The 20,808-nt window shown below is 42.3% G+C and overlaps 1 protein-coding gene across 2 annotated transcripts in view; it reads left to right on the top strand.

Annotated features, from left to right (window-relative positions):
• cers1 (ceramide synthase 1) overlaps positions 1-20,676 on the top strand; it is a 47,895-nt gene extending 27,219 nt beyond the window's left edge. For both annotated transcript variants that reach the window (XM_079504956.1, XM_079504955.1), the window contains exons 2-7: positions 3,388-3,547; positions 7,681-7,861; positions 9,107-9,268; positions 9,765-9,912; positions 10,270-10,421; positions 15,775-20,676. In XM_079504956.1, the coding sequence (XP_079361082.1) occupies positions 3,433-3,547; positions 7,681-7,861; positions 9,107-9,268; positions 9,765-9,912; positions 10,270-10,421; positions 15,775-15,817 (801 nt within the window). In that variant the 5' untranslated portion in view covers positions 3,388-3,432 and the 3' untranslated portion in view covers positions 15,818-20,676. The remainder of the gene's footprint in view (positions 1-3,387; positions 3,548-7,680; positions 7,862-9,106; positions 9,269-9,764; positions 9,913-10,269; positions 10,422-15,774) is intronic.
• The last annotated feature ends 132 nt before the right edge of the window (positions 20,677-20,808 follow it).

Raw genomic sequence — 20,808 nt, 5'->3', positions numbered from 1 at the left:
GCATGTTTCATAACATGTAATTTGTAGGTGTTGCTGGCTCGGGAATATTACCAGAGTTCACATGTGCACACGTGCACAGACATACACCACACACACACACACACACACACACACACACACACACACACACACACACACACACACACACACATTTGAAATGTTTATTTATGTCCACATAATGAGAAGTACAGGAATACCTTGTACAAAGGACATAAACACTGCCAGTGCAGTTTGACAGTGGGAGAGCAGCCAGTTACGTGCATGGACGGCAAAGCATCGTTACATACAGTACAGCTGACATGTCGGACACAGGGCAGCAGACATAAATCATGGATAAAGGAAACAACGCCTCCTCCAAATTGAGCGGCTTCCTATAATGGCTGAAACTGAGCAGTACCTCGCTACACACACACACACACACACACACACACATGAAGCTTCTGAGCCTCTGACTTCCTCTATTTTTGCTTGCATAGCAAACCTTTCATAGATTCAATCTTTATTGCAGACTCACGGTCCAGATCACATACAGAGGAACAAAGGACAGTAAATAATAAAACAAATTAAAAATAGAAAAAATAAAATATACATATATACAAACACAGTACATAAGCTCACAGCCTGTAGAGGCAGTTACGCCAATGTCTCCAAATCATGGAAGAGTACCTATTAGAGCTCTTCACAGGGTTGGTTAACAACCTGATGACACAGTTGTCAGACTCCTCTAGTCGACACATGAATTTGTACATTAGGTTTCTCAGAAGGGCTTGACAGGTAGGCACCCCCAAGTTCACAAACAGCTGACTGGCACTGTGCCATCTTGGTACCCTCATTAGTAAACGTAATGCATCATTATATGCAACCTTAAGTTTCTGCATGCTACTCATCTTGTAGTTACTCCACAGGTGAGCAGTATACAACGGTGTACAGAAAGCTTTAAACAGTGATACCTTGACATCTGAAGAGCAATTATGAAATTTCCTCATTAAAATGTTTGCCTGGGCATACAGTTTGCACCTTTGTCTATGAATGTCTTTATCATCTGTGAGGTCATCAGAGATATAGTGCCCAAGGTACTTAATCTCACTGCAGACCAGGAGAATGTTATCACTGAGAATAAAGTTAGGAAAAACTGCCTTTTTATCCTCTTTACTTCGCACAATCAGGATGCTACTCTTCTTGGCATTATACTTAATATTAAAGTCCACACCATACTGGGAACAAATCCTCAAAAGCTGCTGTAAGCCTGCACTGTACGGGGAAATGATAACCAAATCGTCTGCGTACATAAGATGGTTCACAACAGTATTACCAATAACACAGCCAGTTTTACAGAGGTTCAGGTTACAAGATAGATCATCCATGTACAAATTAAATAAAAAAGGAGATAAAATCCCCCCCTGTCTGACCCCATTCCCAACATGAAATGGTTCCGATGCAGTATTGCCCCACTTCACCTGCATCAGCTGATGTGAATACCAAAAGGCTAAAATCCTGATAATGTACTTGGGTACCCCTCTTTGGCTCAATTTAACAAATAACTTAAAATGGTTAAGTCTATCAAAAGCCTTGGAAGCATCAATAAAACATAAAAACATAGTGGAGTTATGACTCCTATATTTTGCTATAATGTCCTTTAACGCAAAGATACACATATCTGTTCCGTGTTTTCATAGTCACTGAATTGCACAAGACACGTTTCCGTGACAAATCACAGTGTGTACTAGTGTGTACTTCATTTTAGAGTGAAATAATTCTGCTATTTTGTTAAGCGGTGTGGTGTGTAATCCTTCTCTATTCTTATCATTTCTAAAATTTGGAAATCTCCCAGACGTCATCAGTTCCATTGCCAGCTGGCAGCCTTATTTGTCAATAATTGTCAATACTAGCCCTTACCCCTTGTGAGATATTGCCATGTAGCCGTGGGGGGTACTGTGCCCTGGGTGCATTAATTCATTCATTCATTCAGACATTGGCTTAATTATAGTATGATGATGATGATGCTGTGATCTGTGAATACCTATAGTACTCAACTGCCTTATTTAGGCTGTGTGTTGATTCTGTGGAAATGTCGTGAGTGTTAATTTTACAGCCTCTCAAACAAAGCAAGAATTACACCTGAAATGAAATGAAATGAAATCTACATCTTGTAGATACAGTGACTTTAGCATCATACTGTACCGGTACAGGTACAGTATCATCACGTGTCACATGTAGTTTTACACAGCTAGTATTTTACAGTTGTGCAAAACTGTCAACAGATGGTCCCAGTAGTTAAAGCTGTGTGTACACTGACTACATCTGTCTCTCCTGTCTACTGTCTGTGTCTGCCTCTTGACTCTGTTATACTAGTGTAATAATAATAAAACACTATGCATTCTATTTCTTATGGAAAAATCTCTTTTGGAAAAAGGAAAAGTGCTTGGAACATGGAATTCAGTTTTGTTCTCCACCCCCCACCGTGCCAGAACGTAGAAATCCGTCTTTCTTATAATATCATTTAATCTGGTAATTAAAACTAATAATATAATATATATTTTTTTCTTTTTGCTTCTACATGTTAGACAGCATATATACGGATCTTACAGTCACGTGCACGCTTATTACTCTCTTTTCTGCTCAAAAGCATTGAATGCTCTCAGTAGTCGTCTACTGACCTACCAAGGTCTCAGTAGGCTGCATTCTGTGCGGTTGATCACGTCTACTGTTTTGATAGCGACGACGAGCGTTGTCATTTTGTCAACTGACTTCCGTGGCTGGTTAAAACTGGTTAAGACTGAGGTTAGGGTTAGGGTTAGATTTAGTGTTATTGTTAATTAGACAATGTCGCTGTCAAAATAGTATCCGTGATCAACGCACAGAATGCTTGCAGCAATTTCTCCAAACCTTCACAATATAACGTTTTGCGCTGGAGGCGGTTGCGATAGGTCAGTAGACGGCTACTGAGAGAATTCAATGCTCTGATTACATGTGATTTTGTCCCTTTCAATGCATTCATGGCATTTGGATCCGCTATCTTGGTGATATGTTTTTCTGTGCAATGTGTTGTTTCGTTGTGGGTGTTTTGAACAGACCTGTGAAGAGAAATATCCCTTCGGGGACAATGAAGTTGATTATTATTATTATTAGCTCTCACCCCTCACCTGAATCTTAGGCCCAAATCACACCAATGATTCTCCATGCAACTCCTTGCGACCTAACAGTTGTGAGTAGTTGCATGTAGTTGGATGTAACCATTATCCACAATGGCAGTTGCAAGTAGTTGCGACTAGTTGCATTAGTGTGGTTTGGGCCTTAGACATGAAGAAAACCATTGTTTTCTGTCAGTGTCATTGTTTCTGTCTCTCTGGATGTCTAACTTTGAATTTTCCCTCTTGTCCTCGGTAGCCTCTAGCACGGTGGTGCAACCTCCAGCCCAAAGATGCCGCCAAGATGCCGGAGAGCGCGTGGAAGCTGGTCTTCTACACCATGTCGTGGTCCTACAGCACCTACCTGCTCTTCTTCACCTCCTACAACTTTTTCCATGACCCCCCTTCCGTGTTCTATGGTAAGAGTAAGACACACTTGCGGTCTGTTAGGACAGAGTGAGGTGTCATGTGATATGTACAAGCAGGGCACGCCCGTTTCGCTGTTTTATTTTTGTGTATGTATCAAGTAGAGAAAATGTGTCCATTCATTCGTTCATTTTATTCATTCATTCTGGAGCTAGGCACAGATCAGTTTTGTTTCGCTCAGGTCAAAATCTAAATTTGAACTAGATTTTCACATAAGACAGTCCTCAGTCACACAATTCTTTAAAAAAGATATCATCAGTTGAGTAACAATCATTGACAAAAACAAAACAAACATTGTCCTATATATCCTGGTCCATAATATTAGACACATTCATTTAGTGCCACTGCCAACAAAACAAAGTGTCCATGTCCATTTCCAAATAGTGTTTATCCATTTAATGGCACTGTGGTTAAGGCAGCCATAGGATAGATGAGGAGAGAAAGTCTTTATGATCTAAACAGTAAAGCTGTCAATGCCTTGTCCCACAGATACTTTGTGTAGTAAAAATGTTGTTGGTGAGCTTTGATTATTCAAAACAGAAGCCTCATTTGTGTTTTCTAAAGTGATTTGCATTGCTGTATTTTATGGGAGCGCCTTAAATCGCATCCACTGGTAAAGACCGCACCTTGAAAACGGTCAATGGAATTGGGCTGTATTTTATTTCAGATTAGTTACATGAGGATTTGAGGTAAACGAAGGGAGATGGGCAAAGGGGATGAAGGTATGAAGGAATGAGAAGATACGGGGAAGTAATGAGGGTGAAGGTTGTAGGTATGAATGGAATATAGGGAGGAGGGGATGTACGGATAAGCGGAGGTCGGGATGAAGGGATGTTGGGATAAAAGGATGAAGGAATTAAGGATGGGGGAAGAAAGGATGGAGGGGTGTGTGGTTGAGGGAATGGGTTTAGAGCACTTCTGAATCCAGATTCCAGAAGCAGGTGAGGACAGAACAAAGGGGAGAATGGGGTAGTGGAGGGTTGCCAGATACAGAGCATGGCACATACAGAGCATGGCACATACAGAAACACATACACATACAGATAAACATTTGAAATGCTTTTGCTTTTTTTAATCATCAAAAGTCACGACGAGGAGTGATCCTGCAGCCAGTTGGCAGGCATTCAGAAGTGGTGTTACAGACAGTACTGTACGCCTACTCAGTTTGGCTCAGCGGCATTTAAAAATGAATCGTCTGCAGAACTAAAGGAGAGTGGACATTTAAATAAACACTGAGGATTTACCAGCAGTGGTCTTCAAAGCAGGGCTGCCATAAGACTATACTATTGGTTGAAGTACTTTCAACCTGGTGTCTTTCTTTTGGGCATGTCATTATTGTCCAAACTATTTTGTAATAGGTGTCCCGCAGCCAGAGGCTGTGGTTATTTGAGGGTCCTTGGCATAGAAACTTTGGGAACCCCTGGGATAGACATGGGTCATATTAGGTCCTCAATGGCTCCCACTCTCTCAGGATGGTAATCCTAAACCACTGATGATTTTGAATAGCCTCTTGGTCTGTTGCATCAGGCATTGAGGTGTGAGGGCTTCGATCCAGGCCCCAGCCCCTTTGAGAGGCACTAACGCATCCTAGCTGACAACCCGGCTTCATCTTTAAAAGCTACATCACTCCTAATAGCTGTCAGCCCGAGATGTGTACAGGAACAACTTAATGTGACCGGACACTCTCGTTCAGAGAGAGGCACAGAGGAGAAGGAGGGAGCGAGGGAGGGAGGGGAGGGAGAGGAATAGCGTGTGTGTGTGTGTGTGTGTGTGTGCGTGCGTGCGTGCGTGCGTGCGTGCGTGCGTGCGTGCGTGCGTGCGTGCGTGCGTGCGTGCGTGCGAGTGAGAGAGAGAGAGAGAGAGAGAGAGATGGATCTGAGCCAACAGATAGGGAGGGGTGGCAAGGGAATTTGCAAAATAAAGAAAAATGGAAGTTAGCAATAGAATCATAGGAGGGGTTAGAAGAGGGTGGACAGAGTTGTATACAGTAGTGAGAACATGGTGTATAGTAGAGGAGATAAGAGAGAGTGGCTCCACTGCTACGATGCAGGTACTGTAGCAGCCTCTCTTTCAATGTTTAATGACGGAAGGTCCGATCAATAAACATTACACAAGGTCCGAATGTAACCTCATCCTACAGGAGACAAAAGTTGCCCTAGTGGCCAAGGAGGAACTTTCCGCCTGTCCGTCCATCTGATAAGGTTTACGGGACTGAGCTTTCCCCGGCAGCCAGCAGAGTCATTTTGTCTTTCTGCCAGAAGGGCCTTAGCAGAGTTCTTTAATCCTCAGGAGATGAGAGAACCTGATATGCCCCCTCAGCCAGCCCAACTGGCCCTTCACATCTGCTATTCCCCCTGGAAGTCACCGTATATAGCTGTGTCTGGTCATGTTTGTGTGTGCGTGCGTGCGTGCGTGCGTGCGTGCGTGCGTGCGTGCGTGCGTGCATGTGTTTTGCGACCATTCCTATGTACTTGTTTATGAGTTCTAGGAAAATGTGTGAGTGTGTCTACGACTGCGTGGGGGGGTGGCGTATCTATACTGTATGTATTTTTGTGGTGTATATTCATCTCTGCATACCTTTCCTATTAGCAAGGTCATGGCTCTACAGAAACAACATTTCCCAGAAACAATAACATTTATATATAAACATATATATATAATCTATAGGGAGTATTACTGGGATCTCTGTCATGTAACACCTGTTTATGTCAGTCACAGACAGTGGTGAAAGCTATACCACACTATAAAAACACTTTGTTAGAAGTAAAAGGCCTGTATTCGAAATACAAGTCCAAAATGTATTGGCATCAAAATATACTTACCGTACCAAAGTAAATGTAAAAAGATGTTCAACGTATTCAAAAATAGCAGATCTACTACTAGCTCACAATGGTAAATGGTGCATTTATACATATACATGTAGTATAGAGGGTATGCGTGTGACATCATCATCAAACCAGGAAGTTATGCAGGAACGCCTACTGAGTGGCAAAAAACTACTTTCTGGCCTTGACAGCCCATACATCCACACAGAAAAGTCTTATCTGATTGCATTAAACAACATTAAACAATGTTAAACTCACTTTGCCTGTTGCTTTGCCACTCGATTTGCCACTCGATGTGCCATTCACTTTAAGCATGCGCATACTCTCTATAGTGCTTTTATTCAAAGCGTTTTATATAGATTGTGCATTTCATTCCACCAACCTGCACACCAGGAGCAATTAGGGGTTCAGAGTATTGCTCAACACTGGGGGGGATCGAACTGGGAAGCTCTCGGTTCCCATCCAGCCGCTCTACCGGCCACTCTACCACTGAGCCACTGCCACCCCATATGCGTCACAATACGTCACTCACAATGCAATGTTGTGAGTTTGTAGATCATCTATTTTCTGAATAAAATTGTAACTAGTCTGTCTGCGCTCTCAAATAATTGTAGTGGAGTAAAAAGTACAATAAGTAAGTAGTAATATATTTACAATTCTAGAAGTAATAGTATTGAAAAATGGAAATAGTGAAAAAGTTAAAGTACCTCCAAATTGTACTGAACTGTACTTCAGTACATGAGTAAATGTACTTGAGTAATGCTGCATCAGTCTCCAGTCAACAATTCAGGTCCCTGGACACTGCTGCGTTTTTCGGATTTAGCAGCGTTTTTCCACCGGTTTTCCGGAAAACGAGTCCAGTCTGCAAGGACCTTTACATGTACTGTTTGAGTTTCACACCGGATTTGACACTCTGTTGAGTTACATGTACACATGGCATAACTTCAGTGTCAAAAACAGCCAAATCTTAAGAGGGCTTATAAACCACAGCATCTCTGTTTTGAGTCAGATCATGGTTGCATGTCATCCCTCCCTCTCTCTCTCTCTGCCCTAGCGTTCCTGTCATTCTTCGCTGTACTATAAATAAAAAGGATCAAATGCCAAAAACCTTCATCCTAGAATCACAATTTAACCGGCTCTTTCGTCCTTCACTTCTTCTCCCCTCCATGACTGAATTCATTTTCATGGATGAAAGTAGCTAGCTAGGGATCATAGCCTCCCCCTGGTCACTTTATTACATGAAAGGTTCTTTCATATCAAGGCCCTAACATCCACACATCTCCTGCCTTTGTCCCCTACAGACTGGAAGAGTGGTATGTCCGTACCTACAGACATCGCCATAGCCTACCTGATCCAGGGAAGCTTCTATGGTCACTCCATCTATGCTACAGTCTACATGGACTCCTGGAGAAAAGACTCTACTGTCATGGTGGTGCACCACGTCATCACTCTCGCACTCATCAGCTTCTCCTATGCCTTCAGGTATGGTCTGTTTGTTTGGTGCTTGGGTTCAACGTTTCTGACATTGAAGAAAAACATAACTTAATTTCACACGTGAGTTTTAGAGGAGTGTAATGGATTTTAGATGGGGTTCATGACATCTAATAATAGACATGCTTACATTTGAATTGCAAGGTTGCCACCTGACTACAATGTGCCTAATGTGTGGTTAGGGAAAGCAGCATATGGTCAGCTTAAATCATGACAGCCTAATGCAAATTGATGGATGCTATACAGCCATCTGTTTAATGTGCGATACCGAACCAAAGGTGTCCAGCAAAGCTGCAGGAAACCCGATAAGGCGGTGATGTGAAATGCTCCTGTGTTCTTACTTGGTATAATCAAATAACGCCCAAAATACACAGTGACCGACAGGAAATGGACTGAGATGAGGTTTTTCTTTGTCATTCAGCAAACTAAACTTTCCAGCAAAGGTTATGTCCTTGACACCCTCTGTTGTGATCCTAAACGTGGTCATTTACTCATCTGTATGTAAGGCTCGGCAAACACAAGAGACATCAGCATCACACAACATGTTCTGAGGATTATTCAGCAGCCACACACAGAGAATAATTAATATACCTTTTGCACAATTAAACCACATGACCAGAATATAGCATGTGACTGATACAGAAGCAGGCAAGATAGGATTGGAATAGGAATAGATAGAAAACATGATTGAACAAATACATGCTTAGGCATACAGTACAGGTTTGTAGGTTCCATTGTGAAGTTCAGCCAGAGCTCTTTGATTTTCACTTCTTTTCTTGCTGGGCTGTGACGTCATCGTACTGTTGTAGATTAAATAATCTTCCAAAAATGTTTTATGATCATAACAGAACAGACTGTGCTAGACCAATCCTCTTCATCATTCAGTAATTGGAACTTATGATCAAAAACATGATGTTGTGTAAAAACAAAATCTTAAATTTGCCACAGACAAGGCCAAGTCTTGCCACGACATAGGGACATATTGATGACCAAATTGATGAACATATTCTCTCCCAGATTTTAACCTGATTAACCATTCCCCCTTGAAATCACATTGCATTTCTTTCAATTAAATGTGATCGTTGTGCATTGATTCGGTTTCTTGGCGGAACTTGCTCTGCAAATTTCATGTGCAATGATAATGGGTTAGAAAGAATGTGCGTTGTTATTTTTGTCCACTTAAAAAACGTCTATAAAATAATTGACATAGTGCATGTGGCACGTATCTCTCCTCAGATATCACAACGTAGGTGTTCTTGTATTGTTCCTGCATGACATCAACGACATCCAGCTGGAGTTCAGCAAGCTCAACATCTACCTGAAGTCCAGAGGAGGAAGCTACTACCTCCTCAATGACATCCTGTCCAACATGGGCTCTGTTAGCTTCAGCATCACCTGGTGAGGCACAGTACACTCCTCTGCATCTCTGAGTCTGATGATTCCCCTTCTGTCTCTAATTGTTCTCCTTTTTCGTCTCTTTGCCGGGCCCTATTTTAACGGTGGAACTGTAGTGCGCCATCCACATTTATTGCTTCTGACAGAATTCTCCGTCATTTAAAATCCAACCGCTGTCTGCTTCTGACGGAATACTCTGTCAATTAATGTTAATGTTTTGCCTCTTGCTCTTTCATTCTCTGTCTCTGACATTGTCTCAATATGTTCCCCTCTCTGTCTTTCTCTGTATTTTCTCCACAGCTCTGATGTCTCAGTGAAGACAAGCTAAGATTTAGACCAAACGTTTAAGCCTCCCCCTTTCTCTGTCTCGCACTCTCTCTCTGTCTCACTCTCTCTCTGTTGCTCTCTCTCTCTGTCTCACTCTCTCTCTGTTGCTCTCTCTCTCTCTCTCTCTGTCTCACTCTCTCTCTGTTGCTCTCTCTCTCTCTCTCTTTGCCAGGTTCTGGTTCCGTCTATACTGGTTCCCACTGAAGGTGCTCTATGCCACCTGTGTGTCCAGCCTCCAGTCTGTCCCCAACATCCCCTTCTACTTCTTCTTCAACGCCCTGCTCGCAGCTCTGCTCTTAATGAACATCTATTGGTTCCTGGTGAGGATACACGTGTGTGCGCGCACGCACGCACGCACACACGCACGCACGCACGCACAGTCGCACACACACACACACACAGTACTATCTTGGTAAAACAGCACTCTGCATTAGACTGGCTGGACTTTTAAACTAAAATGATTAAATCAGAAACCGTTTTGATCAGTCACAGTCAAAGGTGGACACCTAAGTAAATTTACTTAAGTAAATGTACTTAAGTACAGAATTTCTACTTAAGTACTGACTTGAGTACAACATTTTTACTTAAGTAAATGTCCACCTCTGGTGGACATTTCTTGCTAATGTTCCACAAATGCTGGCTTGAAAAATAATCTCCTCTCCTCTCCTCCCCTGTAGTTCATCGTGTTGTTTGTGGTGAAGGTCCTGAAACTGAAGGAGGTGAATGATGTTCGGGAGTATGAGGAGGAGCCCAAGGCAGCAGCAGGTCTGCTCAAACGGCCTCAGTCGGAAGACAACAATGATGCAGGACATCAAAACTCTTCCCATGGGTGAGTCTATTAATGTAATCAGTGACACGCGGACATGCATTGACAGATTAAGAACCGTTTAAATCCATGATCACTGGCCTGGGCCGTGGCTCAGCGGTCCAGGCACCTTGGCTGGTAGCAGTCTGGCAGTGTTCGACTCCCGATCCCGACAGCCCCCACTGCATGTCACCCCCCATCTCTCTCCCCATTTCCTGTCAGCCTACTGTCTGTCCCTCTATACAAAATATAAAATAAAAGGTGAAAGCCACAAAAAAAACATAAAAACATCACTTGCTCTTTATGGCTAAAAACACAGACACTGTCCGTGTCCCAAGAAAGGGACACAGACACTGTCCGTGTCCCAAGAGTCAAAAGTTACACATTTTTCTAGATTTCCTGTTATCAGCTACAGGTACTAGATAAGACATCATAATAAAGTAGGCGTAACCAATGCCGCATTTAGCACCATGAGTGTGATCATTATCATTATCCCCCTAAATGTGTCATTTATAGTTCCAAAGGTGCATCATGTCACTTTTCCCCTATAGTTTGTGTATCCACGTTTTTCCCACCAACGTACTGGGGCTCCTTGTGTGTGTGCTTTGCTTCCTTCGGGCCGTGTTGCCATGTCTGCTTATTATAAGCGCAACCTTTGACTTGTTTTTTCTGTAAAGTCACTTGCAAATAAATTATTGGTAGTGCTGGTTGATTTTTTTTTGGGCTTGATTCTAAAGTGTATAGTAGTTGCTTATTTGGGCTTGCTTCCACATTTCTTCACAATAAGGAAACCCCGATGAATACATGTCCACAGACATCCATCTGAACATATTTTGTGCCTTTTTTATTAAAATGTTTAAAAGATATTCAAAATATTTTTATTTATTCTCAACGGATGTACAACCTCACAATGTGTCGCTGTGAGCTTGTAGATCAGCTATTTTCATTTGTGCTTGTTTTCATAGACCTGGCCACTTGTTTCTCTTGCACAACTGTCAACACAGCAAGAGAAAGAGGAACTTATGCACACACAAATGCAAAGACTTATGGGCTATATGAAAAATGTGGATAGGCAAGTCCAGCCACGCTGCTGCCATATGCTATAGACTAGAACATGCCTAGAACATGCCAACCCAAGTAAAACCATTGTTTACTTGATTAGTGAGTGTCTTTATCTTTAACTTCAGCAATCACAAAACTAGGACTATTTTCACACATTCTGACAGTGGAGTTTCTGTATAGATATACATGAGGTATAATTACATGCAAAATTATAGTTGATCTATAATTGATCAAATAACATCAATCAATCAACTATGTACATGTGTTTCTTTATCTCTATCTTTATCTAAAATAACCAAAGTCCATTAACACTGTTCTCTACTGTCAGCAACCTGATCAAACCACCTCCGCCTTCACCACCAGTAAATGTGAATCATTTCTCACAATTTTTCAAACGAAAATAGACAACATTCACTCTGAACTAGACACCCCCTCCGTCACCATGCTCTGGTCCACTCACTATCTTCACAGAGATCACCACATCTGACCTATCCACCATAACCTCCGGCATGAAAGCATCCACTTGCATCCTAGTCCCCATGCCCTCCTCCCTAGTAATGACCTGCCTCTCAGCTCTCTCCCCAACCATCACAAACTTCATAAACACCTACCTGGCCACTGGTTTTATCCCATCTTCCCTAAAACTGGCTACTGTCACCCCCATTCTCAAAAAACCCGGACTAGACCCTGACACCCCCAACAACTACCACCCCATCTCCAATCTCCCCTTCATCTCCAAAATTCGCCTCCCAACTCAAGTCACACCTGGACTCAAACAATCTCTACGAAACATTCCAATCCGGCTTCTGTTCAATGCACAGCACAGAAACAGCCCTCCTCAAAGTCACCGACATTCTACTCTCTGCTGACTCTGGTTCCCTCTCCATTCTCATCCTTCTTGACCTCTCTGCCGCTTTTGACACCATCAATCATTCCACCCTCATCTCACGCCTTCAGTCCTCCCTTGGAATAACAAACACTGCCCTCTCCTAGCTGAAATCATACCTCTCCGACCGCCACCAGTTCATTTCCATCAACAACTGTCACTCCTCCACTGCCCCAATCACCCATGGTGTCCCCCATGGCTCTGTACTTGGTCCCCTCCTTTTCATTAGTTACATTCTACCACTTGGACAGATCCTCCGTCACCACAACCTCCAGTTCCACTGCTACGCTGATGACACACAACTGTACATCTCCACCAATACCATCACCACTGTCACCCACTCCACCCCCACCACCTGCCTCACTGATATTAAAACATGGATAAAAAGAACTGAAACTGCAACAAATCAGAAATCCTTCTCATCAGCCCAAACTCCCTCAACCAGCTCCACCCAGAACTTAGTATCGTCCCCTCAATATCGACGGCTCCACTGTAACAATCTCCCCCCACATCCGTAACCTTGGTGTCACATTCAATCCCACCCTCTCATTCCTCCCCCACATAAACCAGATCACCAAAACAGCCTTCTTTCACCTCAGGAATATTGCCCGCCTCCGGCCCTCTCTGTCTTTCCCAGCCGCCGAAGCACTCCACGCATTCATTACATCCCGGATTGACTACTGCAACAGTATTCTTAACGGCACCACCTCCAATGTTCTCAACAAACTCCAACACGTCCAAAACTCAGCACTCCCGAGACCACATTACACCTGTCCTCCACGACCTACACTGGCTCCCCGTCAAACAAAGAATTCACTAAAAACCTCTGCTCGCCACCTACAAAGCACTCAATAACCTGGCTCCCCCCTACCTCTCCGATCTTCTCGAACCCTATGTCCCCCTCCGCCCCCTCAGGTCTAGTGAAGCCAACCTCCTGAAGGTCCGCAAGGCCAAGTGCCGCACCTGGGGGGACAGGGCCTTCTACGTTTCTGCCCCCAACCTCTAGAATGCTCTCCCCAACCATCTCAGAGTTTCCCCCTCCCTCCTCTCCTTCAAAACCTCACTCAAAACCCACCTCTTCAAGATAGCTTTCCCCAGCTGAGGTCTGGTTAAGATGTCCCCCCTTCCCTTGTTTATCCTTTTAACCTGCACTGATCTTGTACTTGCTTTGCTTTGTTTTGTTTTCTTGAATAAAGATTGTTCCTAGTGTTTTATGTAAAGCGCTTTGGGTATTTAGAAAAGCGCTATATAAATTTAAGCTATTATTATTAAATCTGTCCGCCAAGTAGAAATCACAAAAACATTTTTGTAATCTTTGACTCTGGTCTGACAAACAAACACATGCACACTCACATGTACACTCACTCCCTCACACGCACGCACGCACGCACGCACGTGCGCGCGCGCGCACGCACGCACGTGCGCACACACACACACACACTCACACACGAGGCAGAAGGAGCAGCTCTGCCATGGGGATTATTGTGTAAGTTGTCCAGATAGGTAGATAGGATCAAAGAGCCCCATGTCCATATGGAGATGTGATTATAGTGTTAACCTCCCCCACATCTTATCTTCCTGGCCTTGAGCTCTGATGATAGTCTCTTTGCCTGCTAACGCCACACATCTGCTAATCACCAACCAAACCAACATGCATGTTCTGCCCAGAGGAAGACACATCAGCCATGTGTGTCAGCTGATAGAAAAATACAGTAAAGCCTAATTTATACATTGAAGTCATTCGTTTAAAATAATAGATTCCAACCATACGACAAAGTGATAATGTTCAACCAAGAACAAACCTGAGGAAGGAAACTTAAGGCCGGCGAACATTTGTTTTGTGCTGAATGTAAACAGTAATGCTTTGCTGTAATGAAGTGATGTCCTACTTGGGTAATGTTGTGAGTGGCTGTCATTTCCTTGTGTTACATAGATTATTGCAAGTCTTTTCTTTTTCTTTAACCTTTATTTATTCAGGGAAGTCAGTTGAGGGCCGAGCTCTCCGGAGGGCAGATAAAGAGTGGTAGATTGTGTCGAGTGGTTTTAGTGACGACGGAGCTGCATGCGTGTAGATAACATCGTCATAGTCGATAAGACGATAACTGATAAAATTGTGCTTTGAATCAACTGCTTCCTATTGTTTGAATTAAAGCAAGCTTTGTTTCTATAGGGGAATGCTAGTTTTGGTTTTAGTTTTGTGATGAGTTGAGAAATGTGGGTTTTAAATGATAGTTTGTCGTCTATCCATATGCCCAGATATTTATAGTTTGAGACTCTTTCAATAGGAGTCCCCGCTCTAGTTGTTATGTAATAGATTGTTTGGGTGGCATTTGGTTTTGAGACTGAATAGATGACAGTGTTGTCTGTGTAAAGATGTAATGCACTATTTGTAACTCCACTGCTAAAATCATTTATAAAAAGTGTGAAAAGAATCGGGACTATAGGATACATCCTTGAGGAACCCAATCCTTTGCTTTCCAATGACTTTCTACGCTTGTCGCAGTCCCGCCCCCTTTCAGACGAGGGCACCAGAAGAGAATTCCCATTAATTTTTCCATAGACATTACAGAAAGTATTTATTTAAAGACCTTTAAGCCTCGGACAAAGCCACCTCGGCTCCTGACAAATCATGACAATAAATAAAACATTTTAGGCCGAACAAATAATTAGAAAGAAGAAAAAAAGTGTTTTATTTGTTCTAATTATGTGTTTATTGTCATGATTTGTCAGGAGCCGAGTTGGCTTTGTCCGAGGCTTAAAGGTCTTTAAATAAATACTTTTTGAAACATCTATGAAAACATTTATGGGAAATTCTCTTCCGGTGCCCTCGCAGGGGGCGGGACTGTGACACTATTGATTCATTCTAATCCTCTTCTTTGGCTTTCCTCTGTTCCCTTCCTTCTCCATCCGTGTGGCGGTCACTCATTCCTCTGTTCCCTTCCTTCTCCATCCGTGTGGCTTTCCTCTGTTCCCTTCCTTCTCCATCCGTGTGGCTTTCTTCTGTTCCCTTCCTTCTCCATCCGTGTGGCTTTCCTCTGTTCCCTTCCTTCTCCATCCGTGTGGCGGTCACTCATTCCTCTGTTCCCTTCCTTCTCCATCCGTGTGGCTTTCCTCTGTTCCCTTCCTTCTCCATCCGTGTGGCTTTCTTCTGTTCCCTTCCTTCTCCATCCGTGTGGCTTTCCTCTGTTCCCTTCCTTCTCCATCCGTGTGGCTTTCCTCTGTTCCCTTCCTTCTCCATCCGTGTGGCTTTCCTCTGTTCCCTTCCTTCTCCATCCGTGTGGCTTTCCTCTGTTCCCTTCCTTCTCCATCCGTGTGGCTTTCCTCTGTTCCCTTCCTTCTCCATCCGTGTGGCGGTCACTTCCCTTCCTTCTCCATCCGTGTCACTCATTCACACTCATTCCGGTTTCCCCTCTTCTCTCCCTGATGCAGGAAGCACGTGCAGAATGGCCTCTCCAAGGAGAAACATCTATAATGACCTCCCCATCGCCACCACCTGGCACTTGAGTACAAATACAAGCAAGAGGAGGCTCATCTGGTGTGGCTCGCGCTCAAACCTGGCTGAGAGCAGAGCTCCATGAAACAGAAAAAGGACGAAAAAATAATTTAGGACGCAATCTTTTTAGTTTTGTTTCGTTCGGTTTGATTGCTTTTCTGTCATCATGTTGGTTTTGATTGTGTTCTCTTTTCTTCTTTTTTTTAGCACTGTGAATGTTATTTCAGGTGACCTTACAGTCTTATTGTTAGCATCATCACATCTGGTAGATCACATAGAGGCAGGACAGAGAGGAGCGTTGGTCACGTGCACACCCAGAGTCATGTACAGTTCTGCCGGGTGTGTAGATACTCTGCGGTCATAACCATCATCATAATCATCATCATCGGCATGGCCCTGGACAACACGTACAGGGGTTAAAGTGCTCATCCAGTCTATACCTACAGTACCGATAATGACCCCGTGCTGGAGGGCCGAGCAATGTTCAAAGTTCTCTCTGTCTGTCATGACTGACTCCACAGGATTGATTGACCACCAGTGTTTGTGTAACACCGACCACGCAATATATATATTTTTTATTTTGTTTGCTTTCAATCATCCTCTTTGACTCCAGATGTGAGGTTGAAGACCCGGCCGTAAAGAAAAGGGAAGGTGTTGCGCCGTGCATCGTTCAAAAATGGCTCCGCTGTGGTCTCTCGCTCTCTGGTGTCGTTTGACCAACTCAACTCGTATTGATTTTCCATATCATCGCACAGGTCGATGGCTGTGAACCACAAAGCGACCCCCCACTGTGTCTGTGGGGTGGGAGGGTGTCTCTGTGCTCTGAGCGCTGACAGAAAGTCTTTTGTAATGTGAAGGACATGCTGGTCATTTCATGGGAAACATTTCACATTTTGTTTAATTTCAGCTGTTTTTTTCTTTCTTTTTCAAATATGTTTTTGTTTTGTTTTTCTTCTCTCTTGTGATGGAATAGGCAATGGAATGAATATGTGTTGGAAATATTAACTTTTACTGCAATTTAACATTTTATGTTTTTTTGTGTCTTGTATAGCATCTGTTGAAGCACTGATATGAAGGCATACAAGCTGATTGCTGGTTTAATGATGACAGTTTGATTGATTGATTGGGTTTTGGTATCATCCTCATGATTTCTTCTTTTTTCTTTTTGGTGAATGTGAATAATATCCAAAAACTATTTGTGGGTAGTGGTCAGGTTCACAGTAAAAATTTAACAATGGCCCTGAATTTATATAGAGATGATAAAAAAACAAAACAATGAAGTATGACTTTTAAAAAAATAAGAAAAGAAAAAAAGACAATAATTATGCACACATTATGGTATTGTGGAATGCATGGCATTGGAATGGTTTTGGAAATACGCTATGAAGTTGTTTTAAAAACAAATGACAAAGAAGAAAAACTACTATCAATGTAATCGTAACCTCTTTATCAATGTGCATAACTTATCTTGAAAGTGAACTCAGTACTCACCTGAAGCTGCAGAGATAACTGGACATACAGAATATGTGCGTGCCGTGCGCGCACATTTCCAAAATTGGACCTGCCTCCTCTGACCTTAGTGTGTGAGCAGGGTTCGATTTGCTGGGGGAATGGGGGACATTTTGATACCCCCCTCTGGTCATCCATGTTTATCTCTGGGGACAGGTTTTTATCCCTGCTTCTGGTCAGACTCAATTCAATATGCATTTCCTTTTTGGAAATGTAGACTGTCTGATATTTGATATTTATGTTTGATAATATAACAATTTAAATCAAAATATAATGTTAACCACAGTGTCCCTGCTGTCCCTATTTTGGACAAATTGTGATTATTATTGTCATTATTATTCACTAGTGAAAATGCTGTGGCAGATCTGCAAGCTCCCAATGCGTCGCGATGCGTTGTGTGAGCTTCTAGATCGGCTATTTTCACTAATTGTGTGAATAATATAGGGCTGAAGGGTGCAGTGCCGAATTGCTTTTCAATGGAAACGGAGTGGTTTGTTGCCATTGGCGGATTTCCGCAAAAAAAAACTAACCCTAAATGGTTAAGAAAATGTCCCTCTCCTCTGTTTATTTTTGTTGTTTTTTCAAATCGAACCCTGTGAGGCATGGTTTCTGTATTTGAGTGAATGTACAGTATATGTAGGCATATGCTGCAGCTCTGCAGGAGTCCCCTTTACTGAAAACCATGAAATATGAATAAGGGTTGTATCCATCCTCTACCTTCTCGATCAAATTCAAGTTCTTGTTTTGATGAACGGCATGCTTGTTCTGCTGGAGTAGGCCACAGATGTCTTGTTATTGTTCAGCAGATGATACGTCCCAAACTGTCCAGTACATGGCCTCGTCTTCCACATCCCCTCAAGGCCTGCTAACTGGCTCGGAGAGCTCTGTAACATGTTAGCGGTCTGGGGATTTACAACATTTACATTCAACATCATCATCGCTGCTGATCTTACGTTTCATCTTTGTTGATGAGTTTTGGAATTGCTGCTGTTTTCCCTCTGAGAACACTGTTTGTATTCCAATCGTATGTGTGTGTCCCTTTTGTTCTGCTGTGTAGGAGTTGGTGGAGACGATAGGGTTGTTTTTATAGATCACAGTTGTCTGGGTTTAGTCCTGAACCTGTTCCCCTTTTTCATTGCATTCCATGTTACTTGATAAGAAGAAGTTAATGTTCAGGTTATGTGGGGTACTGTAGACCCTATGCATATGTTATGTGTGTGCTGTAGTACCACATCATGCTATGTTTTATTAATGTTCTATAATTTATTTAGACAGATTCTATATCATCCAAAGGCATCAAATAGCTTTTTTCAGAGCCATTGCTTTCTGATTTTAACCTCTAGGTGGAGGAAAGCCAACTTTTGCTGCATGTCATTCTGATGTGGATGGCCTGCCTGTTCAGTTCATCTCCTCTACCTCCACCCTGAAGAGATATCTCCTGTGAAGCTAGTTTATCAATGTTTTGACCTTTATTAGTTGCTAACTGGTAATTCCAATGGGGAGCAGAGTTTGCTGTAAACCCACAACTATGATCTCTGTTTAGGTAGAACTGGTTCCTGGGGTTCACCGTGGCCTAGTGAATTTTCCACTGTACTGTCTACAAAAGGCTTATAAGTGTTCTTTCCGTCCACCTCTGCCCAGCTCCCTCTGTCTACAGACAGCACTATGACCGACAATGTGAATCAAGGAAAAAACCACTCTTATGCCCCCCTTGGAAAAAAAGAAAAGAAATACAATTTGTTATAAAGGGAAAAATATTAACAATTTATCCGCCTAGTATCCTTTCAGTCCAGATTTGGCATGTCTTTCTTAAGCATTCAATACGACGTTGGCTTAAGCTTCAGTTCATCCTGGGTTAGCTAGGGTAGATGCTACTTGGGAAACATTTGGCAGATGAAGCTCATTATGATGACAATGCATTTACATGTTGAGTTTGGGTGATGTATTAATGCTTCTAGAATGTGCCAACTTAATTCACAAACCTATGTGTTTCTGGGACCTGGTTATGAGGAAGAGGTTGTAGTGAATATGAGGGGCAGTTGCTCCACAGGTATTTCTTACAAATTGCACTGTAATTTATTACTATTATTTTTATTGTTCATTATTAGGCTAAAGAAGTAGTAACGTGTAGAGAATCTGTGGGAATTGTTATGACTTTCTTTGAGGGGACAAATCATGATGTATGTCAATCTCTGTTCAAAGTGTATTTTCAGAATTCATGTTTTATTTGGACCAATGATAGACTACACTGTAAGGTCTATCATCAGCCCCCTCCCTCCTCCCTCATAGTTTAAATTTGACCAGATTGTGAATCTGAGCACTTGATAAGACAGGTACTTACTCTTTTATAATAATTTTAATAACTCCATTGAACCAGTGTTATTGTATAATTTCCCCCCATAAAATAAACATTTCAAATTAAGGAAAAAGGAATGGGTGTTGCAGATTTCTTTTAACAAACACATTTATTTTGTTATAACTGATGTAATTTCCAATGCAAGGATGTGGTGGTAAAACTGCTAAGACAGACAACGAATGTCTAAGATTCAATTCAGTCAGTGCACAGATAAGCATCGTCTGCTTCAATAAATTAAAATTAATAGATATTTACCACAATTAAATTAACCAATACTTTTCAGTTTCCATTGTTGTAGAGAGGGATGTCAGTCATGCTGCAATATATGGAATATGCACAGAAAACAAACATCACTCGCTCTTCACAAAAGGCAGGGCAAAGTCTTGATCAAGGCATACATTGCAGTATACATGCAGTACCGGCACACTCCTCTTCCATCAACACCAATTCCTTAAACCACTATATCTTACATAACCTGTTGATCTGGGAGGGGTCAATACTTCCTCCTATACCAAATCTCTAAACTGAAAATAGCTGATCCACAAGCTCTATTTCTTTCAGAATATTCTTCAAGACCTGCCCAGAATAGCGATGACTTCTACCAATGACATGTGCCATAATGGTATTTTGTTGTTGTTTTTAAACCAAAAACAATTGTGCATCGTGGCCGATGTAATTTATCGTATATACTGTACTAGTGTATACTGCAACGTAGACTTGACTGAAGGTGTTGCTAAAAACAAGGGTCACGTTCATCACAGCAGACAGCACTTTCTGAAGGTCTATTGATATAAGAGTTCATTCTGTAACATGATGTCTGATGTGGCACTGTCATGTGTTGCACACACATGCAGATAATTGTGGAATATGACCTTCTGCGAGTGTCAAACACCTTTGGTTCCATAAGATTACTGTGAAGAATGCAGATATAGTGGATTTCAACAAGAAATCTCTGTGAATTCACTCCCCCCCCCCCCCCCCCCAAAAAACCTGAACAATTAAAAACGAGACAAAATGTCACGCACATGGCAACAGTAAAGATAAGTGACCAAAAGAAAAGGCAGACTAAACAATCAATGTTAAATTCATTTGTAGGGCAGGAAAA

The sequence above is a fragment of the Electrona antarctica genome (assembly GCF_951216825.1).
Source record: "Electrona antarctica genome assembly, chromosome: 7".
NCBI lineage: Eukaryota > Metazoa > Chordata > Actinopteri > Myctophiformes > Myctophidae > Electrona > Electrona antarctica.
This window is presented reverse-complemented; position numbering and strand designations above follow the sequence as displayed.